Source organism: Pan troglodytes, chromosome 19, assembly GCF_028858775.2.
Source record: "Pan troglodytes isolate AG18354 chromosome 19, NHGRI_mPanTro3-v2.0_pri, whole genome shotgun sequence".
NCBI classification, from domain to species: Eukaryota; Metazoa; Chordata; class Mammalia; order Primates; family Hominidae; genus Pan; species Pan troglodytes.
In genome coordinates this window covers 76,696,671-76,719,887 of record NC_072417.2, presented here as the reverse complement: position 1 = coordinate 76,719,887, position 23,217 = coordinate 76,696,671, and the positions used below count along the sequence as shown (strand labels likewise).

At 44.4% G+C, this 23,217-nt stretch overlaps 1 protein-coding gene and 1 non-coding gene across 4 annotated transcripts in view; one reads left to right on the top strand and one right to left on the bottom strand.

The window, feature by feature from the left end:
- DCAF7 (DDB1 and CUL4 associated factor 7) overlaps window positions 1-23,217 on the bottom strand; it is a 44,278-nt gene that overhangs the window by 5,975 nt on the left and 15,086 nt on the right. For all 3 annotated transcript variants that reach the window (XR_675442.4, XR_010153070.1, XM_511593.9), the window contains exons 2-6: window positions 9,663-9,821; window positions 8,850-8,961; window positions 8,352-8,470; window positions 4,587-4,796; window positions 2,968-3,085 (exon numbers count right to left, since the gene is read on the bottom strand). Coding sequence is in view for 1 of the 3 variants with exons in the window: in XM_511593.9 (XP_511593.2) it covers window positions 2,968-3,085; window positions 4,587-4,796; window positions 8,352-8,470; window positions 8,850-8,961; window positions 9,663-9,821 (718 nt within the window). In the remaining 2 variants the exon portion in view is untranslated. The remainder of the gene's footprint in view (window positions 1-2,967; window positions 3,086-4,586; window positions 4,797-8,351; window positions 8,471-8,849; window positions 8,962-9,662; window positions 9,822-23,217) is intronic.
- LOC112206104 (U6 spliceosomal RNA) lies at window positions 14,952-15,055 on the top strand. The gene has a single exon (XR_002940314.1). It is a non-coding gene; the product is annotated as a U6 spliceosomal RNA (small nuclear RNA).

Sequence of the window (23,217 nt, the reverse complement as noted above, 5' to 3'; positions counted from 1 at the left end):
ATCGCTTTAACTCGGGAGGCAGAGGTTGCAGTGAGCCAAAATCATACCACTGCACTCCAGCATGGGTGACAGAGTGAGACTTCATCTCAAAAAAAAAATAAATAAATAAATCCAAGAAAATAGCTATGGGAAACACCAGAAAGATGGTAATCACTTTAAATATATAAAAGCACATGAAAAATAACTAGAAGGAAATATATTAAAATGAGAATGATGGCAATACTAAGATGGCAAGGTTAGGATTTATGTTTACTTTTCTCTAGTTCCTAAGTGATCCGTAATGTGCTCATATTACTTTTTTTTTTTTTTTTTTAAATGGAGTCTCATTCTGTTGCCCAGGCTTGAGTGCAATGGTGCAATCTCGGCTCACTGCAACCAAAGCCTCCCAGGTTCAAGCGATTCTCCTGCCTCGGCCTCCCAAAATGCTGGGATTACAGGCATGAACCACCGCACCTGGCCTATATTACTTTTATAATCAAAATAGTAAGTTAATTTTTAAAAAAGAAAAAAATAAGGCAATGGCCTTCAGAGCTGCAGTGTACCCTGACTCTGCCATGCATTCTGATGAAAGCTGGTCTCAGATACACAGAAAATCTGAATAAACTAAACCCTAATAGGCTAATTGTGGGCAATACTAGTCTCCTGCCAAGGCCGCATAGTCTGGGCCAGGTGCAAGATCCCTCTCCCACGGACAATCAATGCCAAGAGGTCAGGGAATTGCACCTCTAGAGCACTAAGCCCCTTTTCCTCAATGCTCAACCGAGCACACTTGAGCAACAGCTCCTTCGGTTGAAGGGGCTCAAGGCAGGTGCAACACACAAAACAACAGCGAGCCAGACAAAGGCAGCAGCCAGGAGCAGAAAATGGGGCTTCTACGGGGCCAGTCCTGCTTTCCATGAATAATGGATGACACCTTTCTTTTCTGCTTCTTCTATCCCTCCCTATCCACACCCCTGGGGGAAAAAAAAAAAAGAGGGCAATAATGAAGAAGACAGACCACAATCTGAGGTACAGAAGGCAGCAGCAGGCCCCCAGCTGCTCTTCAAGGAGACATACAGGCATGAGCAGAGGGCCAAAATCAGGAAAAGCTTCATGCCTTCCAAATAATGCTCAAATGGCAGAAAAACACCAGAGTACATTGCTTCTTGGGCTCCATAACAAACCTTGTCCATTATAAGGCTCCTGATTAGTGAGGAGAAGAAAAAAAACACACTAAAAAGTTAAGGAGCAAAACATCACAGGACTAGGACAGAATCTTATCAGTGCAAAAGGAAGAAGTATATAGTTGTATTTGGGGGCATAGATGTACATCCCTGAAAGTATACCAAAAGGGTCTGGAAGGAGACACATTACCTGTTGATAGAGGTCATCTATGCAGAGGGGGATGGAGTCAGAAATGATATAGGAAGGAGAAAAGATGACTTTTGCCTTGCTCTTAAATATGCTTCTGTACTGTTTTCAATTTAAGTAACAGATTGGCATTATTTCTACAATAAAAGTGCATTGACAACCAGCATATTTTTCTTTCTTTTTTTTTTTTTGAGACGGGGTTTCACTCTGTCACCAGGCTGGAGGGTAGTGGCATGATCTCAGCTCACTGCAACCTCCACGTCCCGGGTTCAAGCGATTCTCCTGCCTCAGCCTCCCGAGTAGCTGGGACTACAGGCATGTGCCACCACGCCCAGCTAATTTTTGTATTTAGTAGAGACAGGGTTTCACCATGTTGGCCAGGATGGTCTTGATCTCCTGACCTCGTGATCCACCTGCCTCGGCCTCCCAAAGTGCTGGTATTACAGATGTGAGCCACTGCACCCAGCCTTTCTTTTCTTTTTTTAAAATTTATTTTAGAGGCAGGGTCTTGCTTGGTTGCCCAGGCTGGAGTACAGTGGCACAATCACAGCTCACTGTAACCTCAAACTCCTGGGCTCAAGGGATCCTCTCACCTCAGCCTCTAAGTAGCTGGGACTACAGGAATTCACCACCACACCCAGATAGTCTTTTTTTAACTTTCTGTAGAGATGAGGTCTCACTATACTGCCCAGGCTGGTCTTGAACTCTTGGCCTCAAGCAATCCTCCCACTTAAGCCTCCCAAAGTACTGCAATTACAGGCCTGAAACACTGTGCCTGGCCCAACATATTTTTAAGGGGTACTTTTTTTTTTTTTTTTTGGAGATAGAGTCTTGCTCTGTTGCCCTGGCTGGAGGGCAGTGGCATAATCTCTGGTCAATGCAACCTCCACCTCCTGGGTTGAAGTGCTTCTCCTGCCTCAGCCTCCTGAGTAGCTTGGACTACAGGTGCGTGCCACCATGCCTGGCTAATTTTTTTTGTATTTTTAGTAGAGACAGGGTTTCACCATGTTTGTCAGGCTGGTCACGAACTCCTGACCTCAGGTGATCCACCCGCCTCAGCCTCCCAAAGTGCTGGGATTACACGCGTGAACCACTGCACCCAGCCAGTAAGGGGTGCTAGCTTTGGTCTGGGAAACAGTGAAATGAAAACCACAAGTCACAAACCACAACCAGGCAAAGTTCTGTGGGGCCCTCCGATGCATCCAGAGCTCACTGTGGGTTTGTTATAGTGAAACCTGAAAGGTCCCATGGGAGATGTTGATCTTCACAGTCCCAAAGATTCTGTTATATCCATGAGGGATGCCTCCCTTTCCCCATATTCCTGGAATTGAGTCCTCTGTGCCATCCAGATTTCAGGGGCACAGTACAAGGCACAGCCGTATAACTGACACATGATGTAAATCATATATGGAAGATGTTCTGATGTCCATGAGGGTACAAGATCGTCTAAAAATTTGTACTGATTGAATTTCACAAGTGTGGAGAGGCTCCAACTAGTCATTTTGTATAAATCTCTCAAGACTGTCCTTAGAAAACAGTAACAACTACAATTCTAAGGAGCCAAGAGAACAGATTTCCTCCATCCCTCCCAGATTTCTTTCTCCCCACCGTGATTACCTGCAGTGCAGATGTGGCAGGATGAATGTGGGGCCCAAGCAATGCCATTGACACATGCTCGATGGTTGTTTAACCTGGCGACAGGTGTGCAGGGAACCCGGACATCTAGAATCACCACCTGCGGAAATAACAAGTAAAAGGCCTGGGATCATCAGAGTTTCATAGAAAAAAACAAAAAATACTATCCAGATGCAAAAATCTTTTTAGGCATAATTTTTCATTTGTGGATTTAAAGAACTAGAGACAGGATTTCCATAGGATTGAGGGAAAAGAAGACAAAGGACACGGGTAGTTGATAGTCTCTATCTTGAGCAACACTGGGTCTTTAGACTGATAGAGGAGATGCAGAAACAGGCAACAGGAGTCTGGGTAATCCTGGGTCCCAGCAGGTGCATGTGGTAAGAATTCTATGCATCTCAGAAGAATGGAATGAGAGCCCAGCCAAAGCAGAATCTGAGGTGCTAGCGCCACCAAACCAAAGACAACCAATGCATTCTCCCCACCCACAATTCACCTCTTTAATCACGTAACAGACTAGAGACAGCTGCCATTTGTTTTTCTTTTTTTTTTTTTTGAGACAGGGCATGCTCTGTCACCAGGCTGGAGTGCAGTGGCATGATCTCCGCTCACTGCAAGCTCCGCTTCCCAGGTTCAAGCCATTCTCCTGCCTCAGCCTCCCGAGTAGCTGGGACTACAGGTGCCTGACACCACGCCCGGTTAATTTTTTGTATTTTTTTAGTAGAGACAGGGTTTCACCATGTTAGCTAGGATGGTCTTGATCTCCTGACCTGTGATCCGCCCACCTTGGCCTCCCAAAGTGCTGGGATTACAGGTGTGAGCCACCGTGCCTGGCCTTTTTTTTTTTAGATGGCGTCTTGCTCTATCTCCCAGGCTTGAGTGCAATGGTGCGATCTCGGCTCACTGCAACCTCTGCCTACCAGGTTCAAACAATTCTCTTGCCTCAGCCTCCCAAATAGCTGGAACTACAGGCGTACGCCACCACACCCAGCTAATTTTTGTATTTTTAGTAGAGACAAGGTTTCGCCATGTTGGCCAGGATGGTCTCCATCTCTTGACCTCGTGATCCACCTGCCTCAGCCTCCCAAAGTGTTGGGATTACAGGCGTGAGCCAGAGCGCCCGGCCAGAGGGCTGCCATTTCTACATCTGTTTGCTAAAGCTAGATGAATCTGTCCAGACTACAGAAGGGAAAATCTGCTTTTTCACTCAGCACCATAGGCACATACGATTTGGTTTACTCTTTAGATATTGGTTTTCCTGGCTCTAACTCCAACTCTTCAAAAATTAAAAGTTCTTAACAAGTAATTCTTATTCCAGATTAGGCTTTCTCAGTCCCGGGACTGCTGTCATTTTAGGTAGGATATACTTTGCTGGGGGACTGTCCTGGGCATTGTAGGATATTTAGCAGCCTCCCTGGTCTCTACCCCCTAGATGCCATAGTACCAACTGTGTCTCTAGAGCTGTGACAATCAAAAATGCCTCCAGACATTCCCAAAGATACTCCGGGGGCCAACTGCTCCAGTTGAGAACCAGCCTTCTAGATATACTAAGCAGTGCTGGAGTTAGGCAGGGCCCATGGTAGCCTGAGGGGAGTGCTCACCTCCATTCCATCCATGGCCATGGTGGCCAGGTAGTTAGGGTCCTGCTTGTTCCAGCAGAGGCGAAGCAGTGGGTGATGCTGTGGGTCTTCGTAAATGATGGTGCTGTGTTCTAGATGGCGGAGGTCAAACATCCGCACCGAGCCATCAGCACCCACAGAGGCAAACATGTCCCTGCCACCCCCGGCCCGGCTAAATGCAATATCATAGACCTGTTGGTGAACAAGAAGCTCCAGTCAGATTCAGATCCATTACCTCTTCTTCCTACAGGAGGGAAATCTGCCACGTCCAGTTCATCTAAACCTCGCTCATGACACAAAAGCAGATAAATGAAGCCCAGTGTCTGTGAGTACTGAAACCCGAGAGCTCTAATATCAGTGGCTTCCCAAAGATGGAAGATCATTCTGCTACAGAAATTGGCTGGCTTCTTCCCACATTCCTGCTTTCCAAGTCTTCTTCCTCCAACCCCTGTGATAAAACAAAGGCACATGCCCTGCTGACCAACAGAACAGTGGCTGTCTTCTGCCACACAACAAGAATGAGACACTTATTTCCTGGGCCTTGTGCACAATCAGAGGCAGGTCTACGAGCTCATTAAGGCCTAGATCATCAATCACAGAGGTGAAAGCAGCCCTCCTGTGGCCACTTAATAGCAGCCAAGCTGATTCTACTGTGAAACCTGGACCTGAGACTCATTTGCAAGAAAGAGGTAACAGAAATTTTGAGTCACGGGAGGCCTAGATGTTCCTGTATTCACAAATACGTTAGTAGCACCCGCTTGTCCTAGGACATGTTGTTTCTTCTCCTAGTTGGTTTGTGATCATAAGTGAATCAATTTAGCTTCTGAATCACTGTTTTCTGCTGTTATTTGCTGCAAACATTGCATATCACTAACGTCTATGAGGAAACAGAGGCAGAGAGCAACGGAGAGCTTCAGAGAAAGGACGAAGGCCGGGTGCGGATTACACCTGTAATCCCAGCACTTTGGGAGGCTGAGGCGGGCGGATCACGAGGTCAAGAGATCAAGACCATCCGGGCCAACCCAGTGAAACTCCATCTCTACTAAAAATACAAAAAAATTAGCTGAGTGTGGTGTCTGGTGCCGGTAATCCCAGCTACACGGGAGGCTAAGGCAGGAGAATCGCTTGAACCTGGGAGGCAGAGATTACAGTGAGCTGAGATCAGGCCATTGCACTCCAGCCTGGGACAGAGCGAAACTCTGTCTTAAAGAAAAAAAAAAAAAAGAGGACGAAGAGGGACGAAGAGAGAGCCAGAGACAGACAAGTAGAGAGAGAAACAGAAAAACTAATGCCAAACAAAACTCATCTTCTGGGGATAATAACAGCTGACTTCTGGGGAGACACGACTAGAATTTCTCACTAAATATTACAGCTCCAGTGTTGAAGTTCTGCCTACAGAGGGACACTGCCAAATGAGCATCTATTGCTATTTAACCTCATGAATTCCTTTTTTTTCTGGCCATGAAGAAATTATGCTTGTCTTTCTATGGCAGGAAGTAGAAGTGGTTCAAAAGGGACCGGGCCAGTCATCAACAAGGAGGCACTCAGGCCTGACATGGCTGACAGATCGAGGCTTTGTCTAGTACTGTACAGCTGCGTTAAGGCACAGCCATGTTTATCAATATGTATATCCCCCAATGCCAGCTCCTGGTAACCCTCAGGGACAGAGATCCCACAGGTGCCATGGGCAGTGTGGCCGAGTGTGTAATGCTCTCTCGGCTCTAAGTGACTGCTCCTTCAGTGCTCCGCTAGCATGGTTCACTGGGAAACCAAGGGAAGGTGACAACTCCCAAATACACTAAACCCTCTTCTACACTGATCTGCCAAGTATCAATGAGAGCCTTCCAAACAAGTCTTTTCCTAGAGAAAGGTGGACTGAGAAAAATCAAAGGTGCTAGAAAGGTGCTATTACTGTTTCTCTAGAGCCACTATCCTTTCTCAGGTTTATTCCTTCAAGACAAGGCTGCCGGTCCAGGCCTGTCTGCTGTCAAGATCCATTCCTGGCCTTTCTCCCTGCTCTTCTCTGTGTCACAAGAGAACTGATTCCTACAGCGTGCATTTGGCAGGGTCTCAGATCTGCTGGCTGCTTCTGGCTGGTTCAGCCATGGGAGGCTTTGGTGGGAAAATGAATGATGGGAGGCAGGGAAAAGCTAAGGTATTTCTCCTCCCCTCTCTCTGTTCCTAGAAGCATCTCTGCCAGGTAAATCCAGCCCCTGGGCTCCAGGAACCCTGCCTCCTCCCATGGTCCCTCTGGCCTATAGGCAGCTGCAGCTTCCTGCTGCTCCCATTCTATGGATGACCTCACTGCTACCTATGTGGCTTCTCAGCTTTACCATCTTCTGTATAAGCAGCCCCTGGATTTAATCCCTGCAGTTCAAATACTTAAGAGTAGTTCCCATTTTCTGCGTTGGACCTAACAGACAACAGCAGGCTAAGTTGTCATATAACTAAAATGTAGCCGCTTGTTCAACTTGATGCCAAGAGGGTTTCCAGAAGTTCCTTACTGGTCCTCTCTGTGGGACAAACTCTTCATTTGACCCCTGGTTTAGCAGCAGTCAACTCTAGAAGTCTTGTAACAGGGCTTACCTTCAGGAGTACAGAAAGCCAAAGACAACCCCTTACTAAGAATGATAACCTGGGTCACATCTTCCTATGCTGTTGACAACCTCAAGTTTCTGACCTAAGATCAAGGCATTCCTTTTATCTGTATAGATATTAATACCCCTAGCTGTGCAGGGTAAGGTAGAAAAGAACAGGAAATAGTACCCACAGGAGATGAGAGTACCAGGAGCATGCAATGGCTCTAGGAGGAAAAGACTTATGGGGATTTTCCAAAATCACTGAGAAGAATGCTTTGATTAAAATGCAATTGGCCGGGCGCAGTGGCTCACGCCTGTAATCCCAGCACTTTGAGAGGCCAAGGTGGGTGGATCACCTGAGGTCAGGAGAGTTCGAGACAATCCTGGCCAACATGGTGAAACCCTGTCTCTGCTAAAAAATACAAAAATTAGCCAGGCGTGGTTGTGGGCACCTGTAATCTCAGCTACTCCGGAAGCTGAGGCAGGAGAATTGCTTGAACCCGGAAGGCAGAGGATGCAGTGAGCCCAGATTGCGCCATTGCACTCCAGCCTGGGCAACAAGAGGAAAACTTTGTCTCAAAAAAAAAAAAAAGAAAAAAAAAAAGCAATCACAAATAGCTCTTCTCAGTTTTTCCAATAAACACAGAAGCATCGCCATCAAAATAAAATATATTCCATTGCCTCCATTGCCAACAGTAATGAAAGTATAAAGATTAAGTGAACATACTAGGATTTGGTAAAACATTTATAGAGAAAAATGAATAATTACGTTTGTCTCTCAGAAAATTTTTTCTCTTCCTGTCTCCCTTCTTTCCTCCCCAAATCTAATCTGTTTCAAGATAAGTATTACTCTAAAGTTATTTTTTAATCACATCAGTTCCCAGCTCCTCTATAAGAGACTTTGTTATTTAAAAAAAGCAACCTCTGGCATGAAAAGAACAATGACAGACCGTAGAATAGGTCATTTACATTAGCCAAAAAAAAGCATTAGTTTACAATAGTGTTGTTTTCCCGTTTTTGATACATTACTATTGTCAATTTAGACAAGAAGATGTTATGTTATGATTTTCCACATAAATTGCAGAACAATGAGAGAACAAGCTGACCTCTTCCTGTGCGGAAGGCACAGGAAGCATTTGAGGAAAGACGAAATGGAAAAGCATCTTACCTCTTTGTCATGGGCGATCAGTTGGGTCTTCACGTGGCCAGACACAAGATTCACTCGCCCTAACACCTGCCCTGTCTCCAGCCCCCAGATGGTGCATGTCGTATCAATGCTTGAGGTACCTGCAAACAACCAGTGCAAGTCAGGGCTGATGGGACCAAGGTTCTCATGCAAGCTTCCCTCTTGTGTCTACTCATCTGCTCAGCCCAGGGAGCAGCATACCATAAAGACTACAGAAAACAAGGTGGGGGCTACCGGCAGAGCCACAGAGGAAGTCAAGTCTTCAGTCCTCACCGTAGGACCTTAGATTCTAACTGGAGAGACAAGATCTACACACACGGAAAGCTCACCCACACAAAGGAATTAATAAATAACCACATTCCACGCCTAGCCTACTTCCCACTGAGCCTTGTTCTAGGATGATGTATGGCCCAGTGTGACATCTGAGAAAATTTATTTTGGCTTCTTCCAGCTGAAATACATACTCCCTAACTCCCTTACCTAAAAGATAAGGATCCACCTCATTCCAGTCAAAGGAAGTCAGGGGAGCACAGAAATCAGAGTTCTTATTATTGTTTAGCAAACACTCCAGCCTGGTCTCTGTTTCACCAACCTGAAGGAACAAGAATTTTTTAAAAAATCAGCCAGTCTTATCCTCATAAAAAGTCTTTTAAAAAATCCCTGTTTAGAAAATATCTTAGCAAACATAAGACATGAGGGGAAAACATTTTTATCAAAAACAGTAATAAACCCAGGACTCCCTGAATGCTACTTTTTCCCATACTTTCTCCTCTGCCCAGCTTTATTTTCTACATTTTCATCCCTGCACCTTCCTAGAGGAGAGGTCTTCTCACTTTGCCCAGCCTGGAACCTCTGCACAGGTGTACTAAGGCCACGCCCATGCTACAGAGGACGCTGCTGCTGATGAGCTCAGCTGAGGGTGGAGGGAAGCCTCCAAGATCCACTCACACACTTTATCAGAATCAATGGCCTGGTATTTCATTTAGTTTACTCAAAAATACCTTGGCTGCAAACAGAATATGAGTTCCCAAGTATTCCCACCTCCACTGAAGGCCGTCATCATCACCTCGGGTTGACTGAGCTGACTGCAGCCAGCCTTCATGGAATCTTGACTTGATATACTAGAAAATCTGCTGAGCCAAACGAGGCCAGTCCATTTAAGCTTCGCTTGCTTCTCCTGTGCTGCAATGACACTCGCTGCCTCTGACCCCTGTCTGTTCTGTGACTTTTCACTGCTAACAGCTGAGGCTGAGAAAGCCCACTTGTCTGGCTGCTAATAAAGCATCCGCTTACCCTCCACACACGGAGATAGTCACCGCTTGTTGCCAGTAGGTCTGGATAGACGCCTTTTGTGTCAGGGATCCACATGAGCTTTGTGGTGGGGTATGGGTGGTCAAAGGTGTTTCTGCAAATAAACTCTGAACTCTCCTCATCTAAACCAACAAGCTGAACCTGTAACATACCAAAGTTGAGCCACATAAGCATTTGTGAGCAGTACAGCAAATACATTAGATCCCTGGTCAGTGACAGAGGTTTTTTTTGTTTGTTTTTTGTTTTAAAGACAGGATCTTGCTCTGTTGCCCAGGCTGGAGTGCAGTGGTGCAACCACAGCTCAATGCAGCCTCCACCTCCTGGTCTCAAGTGATCCTTCCACCTCAGCCTCTCAAGTAGCTGGGGTTAGAGGCATGCACCACCAGACACAGCTAATTTTGTTCATTTTTTGTAGAGACAAGGCCTCACATGTTGCCCAGGCTGGCCTTGAACTCCTGGGCTCAACTGATCCTCCCACCTCAGCCTCCCAAAAGTGCTGGGATTACAGACATGAGTCACTATGCCTGGCCAGTGACAGAAGTCTTGACACTGTACTACACTAAACTGCAGAATCAAAAACGATTGCCACGAGAGGGTAACTAGTCCAACCATCCTCTGGCAGACAAGGACACCCAGACTCAAAGAGGTGGTTACACTCAACACTGCAAAGCCAGTAGGAGACAGAGATTACAGGTTTTCTGACTCAAGTCTGCATTCTTGACTCCAACTACATAAGTGCACTATCTGCCAGGCCAGGCACACCTTCCCCCGAAACCCCTAAGGTATTTGAAAATGACCGGGGTGGTTCTTGGCTGCCACAATGACTGAAGTGCTGAGGACATTTGGTGCTCAGGGGCCAGGAATATGAAACACTCTTTGCAATTTCATTAAACAAACTAATGCTCACTTAAAAATCCAATAGTACACAACCCTCACCAACCCCAAACTCAACACTGGCTCATTATGTTTACACATAAAGGTATGTCAAATGACTGTTTGAGAGCCCAAACCACTGTGACTGGCAAAAAAAAGTCGGCGCCATTGATGAGAAAGTCCCACCTAGCTCTGATCACTTTTTCTTAGAGTCAATTTTAGCCCATCATTAACTTCCAATCTTTGCTGTCAAACTCAATCTGGCTCAATGGGACACTAACTGTACATTTGCTTATGAACTTCCAACTGGAAGATGGAATGGTGGGGATATTTGGTAAAGATCCACAATAAGGGGAAAAGCACTAACCAGACAACACAAAATAGAATTCCTTCTACTCATCTTTCTGACCTCAGTCTCAGACACCAGTATCTTCCAGACATTTCCCCCCCAAAGTTAGGTATAGTTGCATATAATAAAACCCACTCAAGTGTACAGTTAAATGAGTTTTGGCAAATGTACAGTTGTATAACCCCCACAGTAAGATATAAAACATTTCCATTAACCCAGAAAGTTCTCCCAGGCTCCTCCGCAGTCAACCCCTCATACCTACCCCAAGTAGCCACTGATCTATGGTTTTGTCTCTCTATAATACGATATAAATAGAATCAGATGGTCTTGAGTCTTTGTGTCTGGCTACTTTCACTCAGTACACTGCTCTTGAGATTCATCCATGTTCTTGTGTGTATCAGTAGTTGCTTCTTTTCTTACTGCTGAATAATATTGCATTATGTGCAATGTGGCAGTATAATTTTGGGTTGTTGAGACAGGGTCTCACTCTGTTGCACTGGTTCGAGTGCAGTGGTGCAATCGTGGTTCACTGCAGGCTCAACCTCCTGGGCTTAAGCAATCCTCCAGCTTCAGCCTCCCGAGTAGCTGGGACCACAGGCATGTGCCACCACACCCAGCTAATTTCTAAATTTTTTGTAGAGATGGGGTCTCCTTATGTTGCCCAGGCTGGTCTCGAACTTCTGGGCTCAAGGGATCCTCCCGGCTTGGCCTCCCAAAGTGCTGGGATTACAGGCGTAAGCCACCACACCCAGAAAATTTTTTATGTCCTAGTTGAGAAATCTTTGCCTAATCCCAGGTCCCAAATATTTTTCCCTGTTTTCTTCTAAAAGTTTTCTAGTTTTAGGCTTCATATTTATGTCTCTGAGTCATTTCAAGTTAAATTTTTATATGGTACAAGATATGAATCAAGGTTTGCTTTTTGTTGTTGTTTTTTTTCCTTTTGAGACGGAGTTTCGCTCTTGTCACCCAGGCTGGAGTGCAATGGGCACAGTCTTGGCTTACGGCAACCTCCACCTCCTGGGTTCAAGCAATTCTCCTACCTCTCTGCCTCCTAAGTAGCTGGGACTACAGGCATGTGCCACTACGCCCGGCTAATTTTTTAATACTTTTAGTAGAGAAGGGTCTTCACCATTTTGGCCAGTCTAGTCTCGAACTCTTGACCTCAGGTGATCCACACGCCTCGGCCTCCCAAAGTGCTAGGATTATAGGCGTGAGCTACAGCTCCCGAACAAGGTTTGCTTTTTTACATATGAACGTCTGACTCTTCCAGCATCATTGGTTGGGAATTCTTTCTCCTTTGCATTACCTTGACCCCTTTATTGAAAATCAGTTGACCATGTATTTATTCATCTATTTCTGGACTCTATTCTGTTCCATTATTTATTTGCCTGTTTGCTAGTAGGCAAACTGTCTTGATTATAGTAGCTTTCTAGTAAGTTCTAAAATCAGATAGTGAGTTCTCCAACTTTGTTCTTCTGTTTCAAAATTGTTTTGCTATTCTCTACTTTTGCTTTTCCATGTACATTTTACAATCAGCTTGTCGAATTTTACAAAAGGCCTGCTGAGATTCTGATTGGGATTGTGTTGAATCTATTGAGCAGTTTGGGGAGAACTGACATCTTACAATATTAAGTCTTCCAACGCATAAACATAGCACATTTCTCCATTAATTTAGGCCTTTTTTAAGTTCTTTTTTTTGAGACAGAGTCTCGCTCTAGCACCCAAGCTGGAGTGCAGTGGCACGATCTTGGCTCACTGCAACCTCTGCCTCCCATGTTCAAGTGATTCTCATGCCTTAGCTGGGACTACAGGTGCGCACCACCACGCCCAGGCAATTTTTGTATTTTTAGTAGAGATGGGGTTTTGCCATGTCGGCTAGGCTGATTGCTAACTCCTGGCCTCAAGTGATCTGCCTGTCTTGCCCTCTCAGGGTGCTGATATTACAGGCGTGAACCACTACGCCCGGCTGCCTTAATTTCTTTCAGCAATGTTTTAAAGTTTTCAGTGTACTTCTTATGATTCTTTCATTAATTTTATTTCTTTATTTCTTTTTCTGAGACTGAGTCTCGCTCTGTCGCCTCAGCTGGAGTGTAGGGGCATGATCTCCGCTTACTGAAACCTCTGTCTCCCAGGTTCAAGCAATTCTCCTGCCTCAGCCTCCCATGTTGCTGGAATTATAGGCGTGCGTGACCACGCCTGGCTAATTTTTATTTTTATTTTTTGTATTTTTTAGTAGAGACAGGGTTTCACCATGTTGGCCAGGCTGGTCTCAAACTCCTGACCTCAAGTGATCTGCCCATCTCAGCCTGACAGAGTTCTGGGATTACTGGCATGAGCTACTGCGCCTGGCCCATTAACTTGATTTCTACATAAGTTTTATGCTATTATAAATGAAATTGTGTTTTGTTTATTATTTTTAAGATAGGATCTTGCTTGTCACCCAGGGTGGAGTGTAGTGGCTCAATCACAGCTCACTACAGCCTTGACTTCCCAGGCTCAAGTGATCCTACCACCTCAGCCTCCCAAGTAGCTGGGACTACAGGTACAAGCCACTGTACCCAGCTAATTTTTGTATTTTTTGTAGAGACAGGGTTTTGCCATGTTGCCCAGGCTGGTCTTGAACTCCTGGGCTCAAGTGATCCACCCACTCTGGCCTCCCAGTATGCTGGGCTTACACATATGAGCCACTGTGCTTGACCGTGAAACTGTTTTAAATTCCATTTCCAATTGTTCATTGGTACTGTATATAGAAATACAACTGATTTTTGTACATTAATCTTGGCTTCTATAACTTTGCTACATTAGTTATTAGTTTTAGTAGCTTTTTTGTAGATTCCTAAGGATTTTTCTACGTATATTCATAGATCTTGTCATCCATGTTTAACTCTTAAAAATCCATATGACTAAGTCTAAATATTCATTTTATGGAGCACTCACAGACTTTCAACAATCATATAATTGTTAGGGGAGTTAACATATAAAGATGTAAAAGGAGACAAAACCCAGTGTCCTAAAACACTTAAGATAGCAATGCAAGTAATGTCACAAGGTAATACATGATTGGCTTCTTATTTATGACACAGATAATAATCGATAACAATTGAGAGGAAACAGCAATAATTCAAATGGGGCACCTGAGGAAAAAAGTAAGCATCTGAGCAGAGTCTTCAAAGGAGGATAGGAAGGATCTGGGTAGGCAAATAGGAAAGGGAAGGGCATCCCAGGTAGGTAGAACAGAAGGTCACACATACAAAGGTGGCAAACTAAATGACCCATTTGATAGCAGCAAGCAGGCCTGTTTGAGAGAGCCATGTGGGAGTGCAGCGGAGATGCGGCTGGGAAGGTGTGCTGAGGGTAGGCTGGAAGGCACCAAAAGCAACCTTCACCTTCCCCCGATGAAGGTGTCTGAGAAGACAGTGGTATGATTACAAGGCCTCTGAGGACCACACATCTGGTAGTGCTGGGCAGGACAGACTGGATCAAGGAGGTGGCTGGAGGCAGGGAGCCCAGAGGGGAACAGGAGAAAAATTAAGGGATAGTGAGAATGGCAAGGGATAACCAGGAATGGCCACAAGAGGGACTGTGACCAAATGAACAGTTTTTACATGGAACTAAAAAGTTGACATTCTGACCTTTGCAGAATTTTTTTTTTTTTTTTTTTTTTGAGACGGATTTTCACTCTTGTCACCCAGGCTGGAGTGCAATGGCACAATCTTGGTTCACTGCTACCTCAGCCTCTCAGGTTTAAGCGATTCTCCTGCCTCAGCCTCCCAAGTAGCTGGGATTACAGGCAGATGCCACTGTACCCAGCTAATTTTTTTTTGTATTTTTCGTAGAGATGGGGTTTCACCATGTCGGTCAGGCTGCTCTCAAGCTCCTGATCTCAGGTGATCCACCCGCCTTGGCCTCCCAAAGTGCTGGGATTACAGGCATAAGCCACCACGCCCAGCCAGAAAATATTACATAAAGAAGGAAGATTCTAGATGAAATGTGGAATTTTTGGTATCAGCCTTTGTGGAGGAGAAACGGGAAAAAAAACCCAGATGAGAGTGCTTGCTTCAGCAGCACACACACTCAAATCGGAACTATACAAAGGTTAGCATGGCCCCTGCACAAAGATGACACGGAAATTTGTAAAGTGTTCTGTATTTTCACAAAGGATAAATGCTTGGGGCAATGGATACCCAATTTTCCAAGTTGTGATTATTATGTTTTGCATGCCTATACCAAAATAGATACACCTATTATGTACCCACACAACAACAACAATAACAACAAAAACATGAAAGGCTAAATTCTGAGGCTCATTGGGCAGAATAAAGAATAAACCTCTGAGGCTGGGTGTGGTGGCTCACACCTGTAGTCTCAGCACTTTGGGAGGCCAAGGTGGGTGGATGGCTTGAGCCCAGGAATTCGAGACCAGTCTGGGCAACATGGTGAAACCTCATCTCTACAAAAAATACAAAAATTAGCCGGGTGTGGTAGCGCATGCCTGTAGTCCCAGCTAATTGGGAAGCTGAGGTGGGAGGATGGTTTGAGCCTAGGAGGTAGAGGTTGCAGTGAGCTGAGATCACGCCACTACACTGCAGCCTGGGGAACAGAGCGAGGCCTTGTCTCAGAAAAACAAAGAAAAAAGAATAAGTCTCTGATGTAGATTGTGAGCCAGATATTTATATATTCATTCAAGAAGTATTTAGTAGACAGCTCTTAGGAGTCAGGCACTGTTTTAAGTGCTGTGGATACACCAGGGAGCATGAAACCCCAAATCCCTCTCTAACTTTGCAGATAACACTGTGAAGTTCAACTGGAAGAGAAAATGTCTTTCAAGTGATCAGAGATTTCCTCCCAAGCTTCAAATATCTGATCTTGTGAGCATTTGACACTTGGGATCTTCTTAGCCTAACAAGACTTTCTACCACCCAGCCCTAACTTACCTTATACTCCACCTTCATTTATCTAGTCACTGCTTCCCATCCCTTTCCTTACACTTCCCTCTATACCTGTAAAATCCTCATACATCCTTTCCACTGACCCAAATCCTGCCCAATGTTAATACAGCACAGTGGAATTGGGCTTCTAGGGCTTCCCACTTAACCACCTGCTAGCTGTAAGACTTTGGACATGTTACTTAACTCTGCTCATCTTGTTTCCCAATCTGTAAAGTGAGGATATTCACAGTACCTACCTTGAGTTGTATGTAACAGCTCTACGTAGAACTGTCTTACTCAATATATGAGCTTTGAATATTATGACATCTTGCCTCCTTCATAAGACATTCACAGTCTTCCTGGTCCAGTGCTCTTTCTTTCAGTGCTTATCTCTACCATCTGTTTGGTGACTAATCCCATAGTGCCTCATGAAAGCACTGACATTACTGTCTTATGCTATTTCACTTAGTAAATGCCTTAAATATAGGCCTGTGTCTTACTTCTGCTTGTACTGCCTACAGCAATGGTTTTCCAACTTAGCTATCAGACTTGCCTGAAGAGGTTTACATTCCTAGGCCTTCAACTCCAGCCTAAGATTCTGATTCAGTAAGTGTCAAGTGAGGCCCAGGACTCTCTATTCTTAGGAATTCACCACCCCTGGTGATGTGATTTCAGCAAAGTTTGACAATCTCTGAAAAATAGTACCTAACCTAAGAGAGAAGTCAGGAAATAGCTGAGATTCTATCTTTCCTTGACCTTCTCAATGCTTTCAGAAGAGGTAATGACTTAAATTTTTAATTTGAATTCAAGAAAAAAGCCATCCTCATTTTTCAGAAAAGGCTCGTGAAATTCAAGTCCTGACGTAATTTTTAAAAATGATTTTCCCCAATTAGAAAATTAAAACTTTTTCTTTATAAAAAATACTGCCCCCCAACACACAAAAAATTAAAATTAAAATCCCACCACATAAAGATAACCATTCATTTTCTTTTTTCCCATGGTTCTTTATAGTTTTTAAGTATTTTTAAGCATTACAGAAGTAATTTATACTAACTGTAAATAATTAAGGTACTAAGTATAGAGAATTAAAAGTACAAGTCCCTCTTTCAATGCTACCCCATCCCTCTATACCAGTAATTGCCATTTGGTTTGATATAACTACTTCCAGATCTTGCCTACAGATTTACAGATACAAATTTTCTTTACATAAATATAATTATACTATTCTGCAACTCACTTCCTTTACACAATATATCAATTTTCTTTTCTTTTTTTTTTTTTTGAGATGGAGACTCACTTTGTCGCCCAGACTGCAATGCAGTGGCACGATCTTGGCTCACTACAACCTCCACTTCCTGGGCTCAAGTGATTCTCTTGCCTCAGCCTCCTGAGTAGCTGGGATTACAGGCACCCGCCATCGCACCTGGCTAATTTTTGTATTTTTAGTAGAGACAGGGCTTCACCATGTTGGCCAGGCTGGTCTTGAACTTCTGACCTCAAGTGATCTACCAGCCTCGGCTTCCCAAAGTGCTGGGATTACAGGCGTGAGCCACCGTGCCTGGCCATCTTTTCTCTTTTCAAAAAATTTTAAAATTTTTTCCAATCATATTCTGCATGACAGTTTTCTTTTTCATGCTGGTGCCAATACAAATAAATCTGTCTAATTGTCACAACTGTATAGCATTCCACAAGATAGCCAAATTACAATGTATTTAATCCCAAAAGACAGTTAGACTACTTCCCATTTTCCCTATGAAAAACAATGCCTCAATATATATCCTAATCATGTTTTTCTGCACTAGTAAGTTATTTCTATAGAGCAGAGCACTACTTTCTGAATTGCCTTGCAATTTACACTCTTACCACCTAACTATGCAAACGCCTGTTTCCCTACACCCTCCCTCACAAGGGAAGAGGAGGCTTCCCTATCAAGGATATATATGAGAGGACCAGTATCTAGGAGGCAAAGAATATAATAAACATTTTTCCTATCTTTTTTTTTCTTTTTTTTTTGAGACGGAGTCTCACTGTTGCCCAGGCTGGAGTGCAGTGGCGCAATCTCAGCTCACTGCAACCTCCGCTTCCCAGGTTCAAGCGATTCTTGTGCCTCAGCCTCCCGAGTAGCTGGGATTACAGGTGCATACCACCACGCCTGGCTAATTTTTCCATATTTTGTAGAGACAGGGTTTTGCTGCGTTGCCCAGGCTGGTCTGGAACTCCTGAGCTCAAGCAATCTGCCTGCATTGGCCTCCCAAAGTGCTGGGATTAGAGGTGTGAGCCATCACGCCTTGCCTTTCCTATCATTTCTGTCAGCTGTTAGGCTGATGTGACCAACATCCCTGTAATGAATCACCCTCCCCACCAGTAATGTTTAACCCACTGTAGTACACACACTTGACATAGCTGGTGCTTCCCAGTTTCTCTTACCAAAGTACTTGGAAAAAGACATCTAGACCAGGTGTGGTGGCTCACACCTGTAATCCCAGCACTTTGGGAGGTTGAGGCAGGCAGCTTACCTGAGGTCAGAAGTTCAAGACCAGCCTGGCCAACATGGTGAAAGCCCGTCTCTACAAAAAATACAAAGATTAGCCAAGCGTGGTGGTGCACACCTGTAATCCCAGCTTCTCAGAAGGCTGAGGCAGGAGAATCGCTTGAACCCGGGAGGCAGAATTTGCAGTGAGCCAAGATTGTACTACTGCACCCCAGCCTGAGCAACAGAGTGAGACCCCATCTCAAAACAAAAACAGAAACAAAAACAAAAAGACATCTAGACTATTTAAAAATAAAAAGGTACATTTGTTACTCAGAGGTCAGATAGTATTGGCTCCTAAATATCTGACCAAGATTTGAGACACCTTAGAATTAAACAAAAACAAAAACAAAAAACCACCAAAGTGGTATATATGAAGCCATGACTGTGGATGGTGCTGCTATGTGAGAGTGCACGGCCTGGAGATCAGGCCTGGTGGTACTGTTGGAATTTGCAGGGCAGCTTAAAAACTATGCCTGCTTGGTCCCCACCCTCTGAAGGTTCTGATTTACTAGGTCTGGGCATGAGCTTTTTTTTTTTTTTTTTTTCCTTAAAGTAGAGCTCCATAGGTTATTCCAACACACCCTATAAGAAAGAGGACTGGTAGGTTAAAGCCAAAAATGGGGACACCCTAGAGGACATCTTTGGGAGAATAATCTACCTAGGCCAAGACCCCACTATCTGAGCATTCCACGCCTATAAGATGACCCTCTTCTCTCCTAGATCAGTGCTTCTCAACCATGGACCACAGCTCTATGTTAGAATCATCTGGGAACTTAAACATATCCCAACAAATTAGGTTTAGTAACATCCCAGACCACTAAAACCAGAATTTCTGGTAATGGGACACAGGCTTTGGTATCTATTAAAGCTCCCAGTGACATCAAATAATAGCCAAGGTTGAGAATTAATGTGCTAGATTGACACAGGTGTTTGAACTGGTTGGACTTCTGAGCTAACCGATTCACTCCTAAGCATTTGGAATTAAGACCCAAAAGCTATCTAGTTTTAGCCTGGAAGGCAAAAGGCAGGAAAAGGGCCACAGACGCAGCGTGCATGGAGCTGCAGGGAAAGCTGGCATACATAGCTAGTGAGAATGACAAGCATGCAAGAAAAGAGGCAGAAAAGAGACATGTATTGTTAGGTGGGGCAGGGTGTGAGACAACAGCTTTCCACTGGCCGGGTCCAGTCCCATGAGAGGCCTGAGGCTCATTCTTGCCTTCGGATTCTCCAACTCCCTTGAATGAAAACCTCCCTTTCCTTCAACTACCTTGAGTGGGTTTCTGTTTCTTGCAAGCAACGAACATTAAGCCAAGAAAATAACAAAAACAGAGACGGTTTCTGTTAATGACAGAGATCAACTAAGCTAGCTTTCACGTATTTCAGTGTAAAATTTAAAGCGCCTGAGTTTAATGTTAGGTTGGTGCAAAGGTAATTGTGTTGTGTTTTTTTGCCATCATAAGTGATGGCCAAAACTGCAATTACCTTTGCACTAACCTAATATAACTGATAACCAAAGCAAAGACTAAGAACTTTCTACATATAGTACCCCGAAGAAAATGCAAAGCTTCTCTGGAATACCTTAGGGCATGCCCAATTCTACCATGTATCTTTCTACATCCAAAATCAGACCTGGGCACGGTGGCTCACTCTTGTAATCCCAGCACTTTGGGAGGCTGAGGCGGGTGGATCACTTGAGGTCAGGAGTTCGAGGCCAGCCTGGCTCTACTAAAAATACAAAAATTAGCCGGGTGAGGTGGTGCATGCCTGTAGTCCCAGCTACTTGGGAGGCTGAGGCAGGAGAATCGCTTGAACCCAGGAGGTGGAGGTTATGGTGAGCTGAGATCACGCCACTGCACTCCAGCCTGGGCGACAGAGCGAGACTCCATCTCAAAAAACAAAAACAATAACAAAACAAAATCAGGGTGAAGTTTCAGGGTACATGCTATATTTAAGAAGGATGCCAGGCTGGGTGCGGTGGCTCATGACTATAATCCCAACACCCTGGGATGCCAAGGCCGGAGGATTGCTTGAGCCCAGGAGGAATTTGAGACCAGCCTGGGCAACCTGACAAAATCCCATCTCTGTAAGAAGTAAAAAAAATTAGCCAGGTGTGGTTGCACGGGCCTGTAGTCCCAGTTACTCAGGAGGCTGAGGTGGGAGGACCACCTGAATCCAGAAAGTCAAGGCTGTAGTGAGCTGTGATTGTGCCACCGCACTCCAGCCTGGGCAACAAAGTGAGACCCTGTCTTGCGGGGGAAAAAAAATAAGGACGCCAAATAAAATCTCATGTACTGTTACAAAACAATGTAAGCTTTGCCTACAACTAGAGTTTAGTATGTTGTGTACTTTATAATATTTCTGACCAGATATTCATCTCCTTCCAAAATTGATTGTGTTTTCTTCAACATTTCAAGATTGTACTACTTACAATAGACAGTCCTGGCCCACCTGAATGTTCTAATCACACAGCCTAGTTTCTCTTTCCAAAGACTACATTGTGTTTGCACAAGTGTGTGTTTTAGCCTCAGCCAAACTGACACTGGCTCTTCTGCTCCAAATTGCCAACCAAATATTGAGAGGAATTACAATTGGCTCTCATGTTGTTCAATTTTTTTTTGTTCAGATATCCATTTAAATTTAATGATGAAAGAAAATATAAGTTCTCTCTGAATATGCATATAATACAGAGTAAAAGAGTAAAGCCTCCCATCTGCTTATTGACCCTCACAAATCCTTACTGATGCTGTTTGGTGTGCATCTTTCCAAATACTTCTCCATGTATTTGTGTGTCGTTTTTTCTTTTTTTAAAAAAGCATAAATAGGTGCTAGGTGCAGTGGCTCACACCTGTAATCCCAGCACTTTGGGAGACTGAGAAGGGAGTATCACTTGAGCCCAGTAGTTTGAGACCAGCCTGGGCAACATAATGAGACCTCATCTGTTTAAAAAAGAAAGAAAGAAAGAAAAAAGCATAAATAGACTTGCATCATAAAATGTATTCTGCAACTTTTTTTTTGAGACAAGGTCTCATTCTGTCACCCAAACTGCAGAGCGGTGGCATGATCACAGCTCACTGCAGCCTTGACCTCCCAGGCTCAGGCGATCCTCCTGCTTCAGCCTCTTAAGGAGCTGGGACCACAGGTACACACACATCACACCTAGCTAATTTTTGAATTGTCTGTAGAGATAGGGTCTCCCTCGAACTCCTGGGCTCAAACAATCCTCCCGCCCTGGCCTCCCATATTGCTGGGATTACCAGTGTCAGCCACCGTTGTCAGCTGTATTCTGCAATTTGCTTTTAACAATAATCTTAGAAGATCTTCAGTACAAATAGCTCTCCTTTCCCTCATTCTTCTATAGCAGATTATGGTAAGCACACCATAATTTATTTAACTATTCAGTTGTTTTGGTTATGTCCCATTGTTTGCTAATACAATACTACTATACTTTTGCTAATACTACTACTCTTACTCATTTATTTTTGTATGTGTGTGCAAATGTTTTTATTGGACAGATTCTATAAGTGTAACTGTTGGTTTTTTTTTTTGAGACAGAGTCTCGCTCTTTTGCCCAGGCTGGAGTGCAGTGGCGCCATCTCTGCTCACTCTAAGTTCCGCCTCCCGGGTTCACGCCATTCTCCTGCCTCAGCCTCCCGAGTAGCTGGAACTACAGGCGCCTACCACCACGCCTGGCTAATTTTTTTGTATTTTTAGTAGAGACGGGGTTTCACAGTGTTAGCCAGGATGGTCTCGATCTCCTGACCTCATGATCCGCCCACCTCGGCCTCCCAAAGTGCTGGGATTTTCGTTTTGTTTTTGAGACGGAGTCTCGCTCTCTCGCCCAGGCTGGAGTGCAGTGGTGTAATCTTGGCTCATTGCAACTTCTGCCTCCTGGGTTCAAGTGATTCTCCTGCCTCAGTTTCCTGAGTAGCTAGGATTATAGGTGCACACCACCATGCCCAGCTAATTTTTGTATTTTTAGTAGAGACAGGGTTTCGCCATGTTGATCAGGCTGGTCTCGAACTCCTGACCTCAAGTGATTTGCCTACCTAGGCCTTCCGAAGTGCTGAGATTACAGGTGTGAGCCACTGCACCTGGCCAAAGGCTGAGTATATTTGTTCACTGACTACCTTTACTTTTGAATAACAATAACCATTAATAACGGAGCACTTACATGGACCAAGTATAAGCATTATTAATGCTTTACACACATCATCTCATTTAATCCTCTCAACACTGCCATGAGGTAGGTACTATTATTGTTTCCACTTTCAGTAAAGAATGTTGAGTTAAATATCTTGCCCAATATCACAAAGCTCCATTTTTAAATTATTATTATTTATTATTTTTTTGAGACAGAGTTTTGCTCTTGTTGCCCAGGCTGGAGTGCAATGGTGCGATCTCGGCTCACCACAACTTCTACCTCCCGGGTTCAAGTGATTCTCCTGCCTCAGTAGCTAGGATTATAGGCGTGCACCATCACACCCAGCTAATTTTTGTATTTTTAGTAGAGATGGGGTTTCTCCGTGGTGGTCAAGCTGGTCTCCAACTCCCAACCCTAGGTGATCCACCCACCTCAGCCTCCCAAAGTGCTGGGATTACAGGCGTGAGCCACCACGCCCGGCCACAAAGCTCTATTTTAAATACAGGCAGTCCCATCCCACAACCCAAACTCTTCACCATTACATGGAAATCACCAGCTTAGAACATTTGTCCAGTTTTTCTACTGGGTTGTGGATATCTCTTTCTTACTGATTTGTAAGGACTTTCTCTCTCTCTTTTTCTAAGAGATGGGGTCTCACTCTCACCCAGGCTGGAACGCAGTGGCATGATCATAGCTTACCACAGCCTCCAATT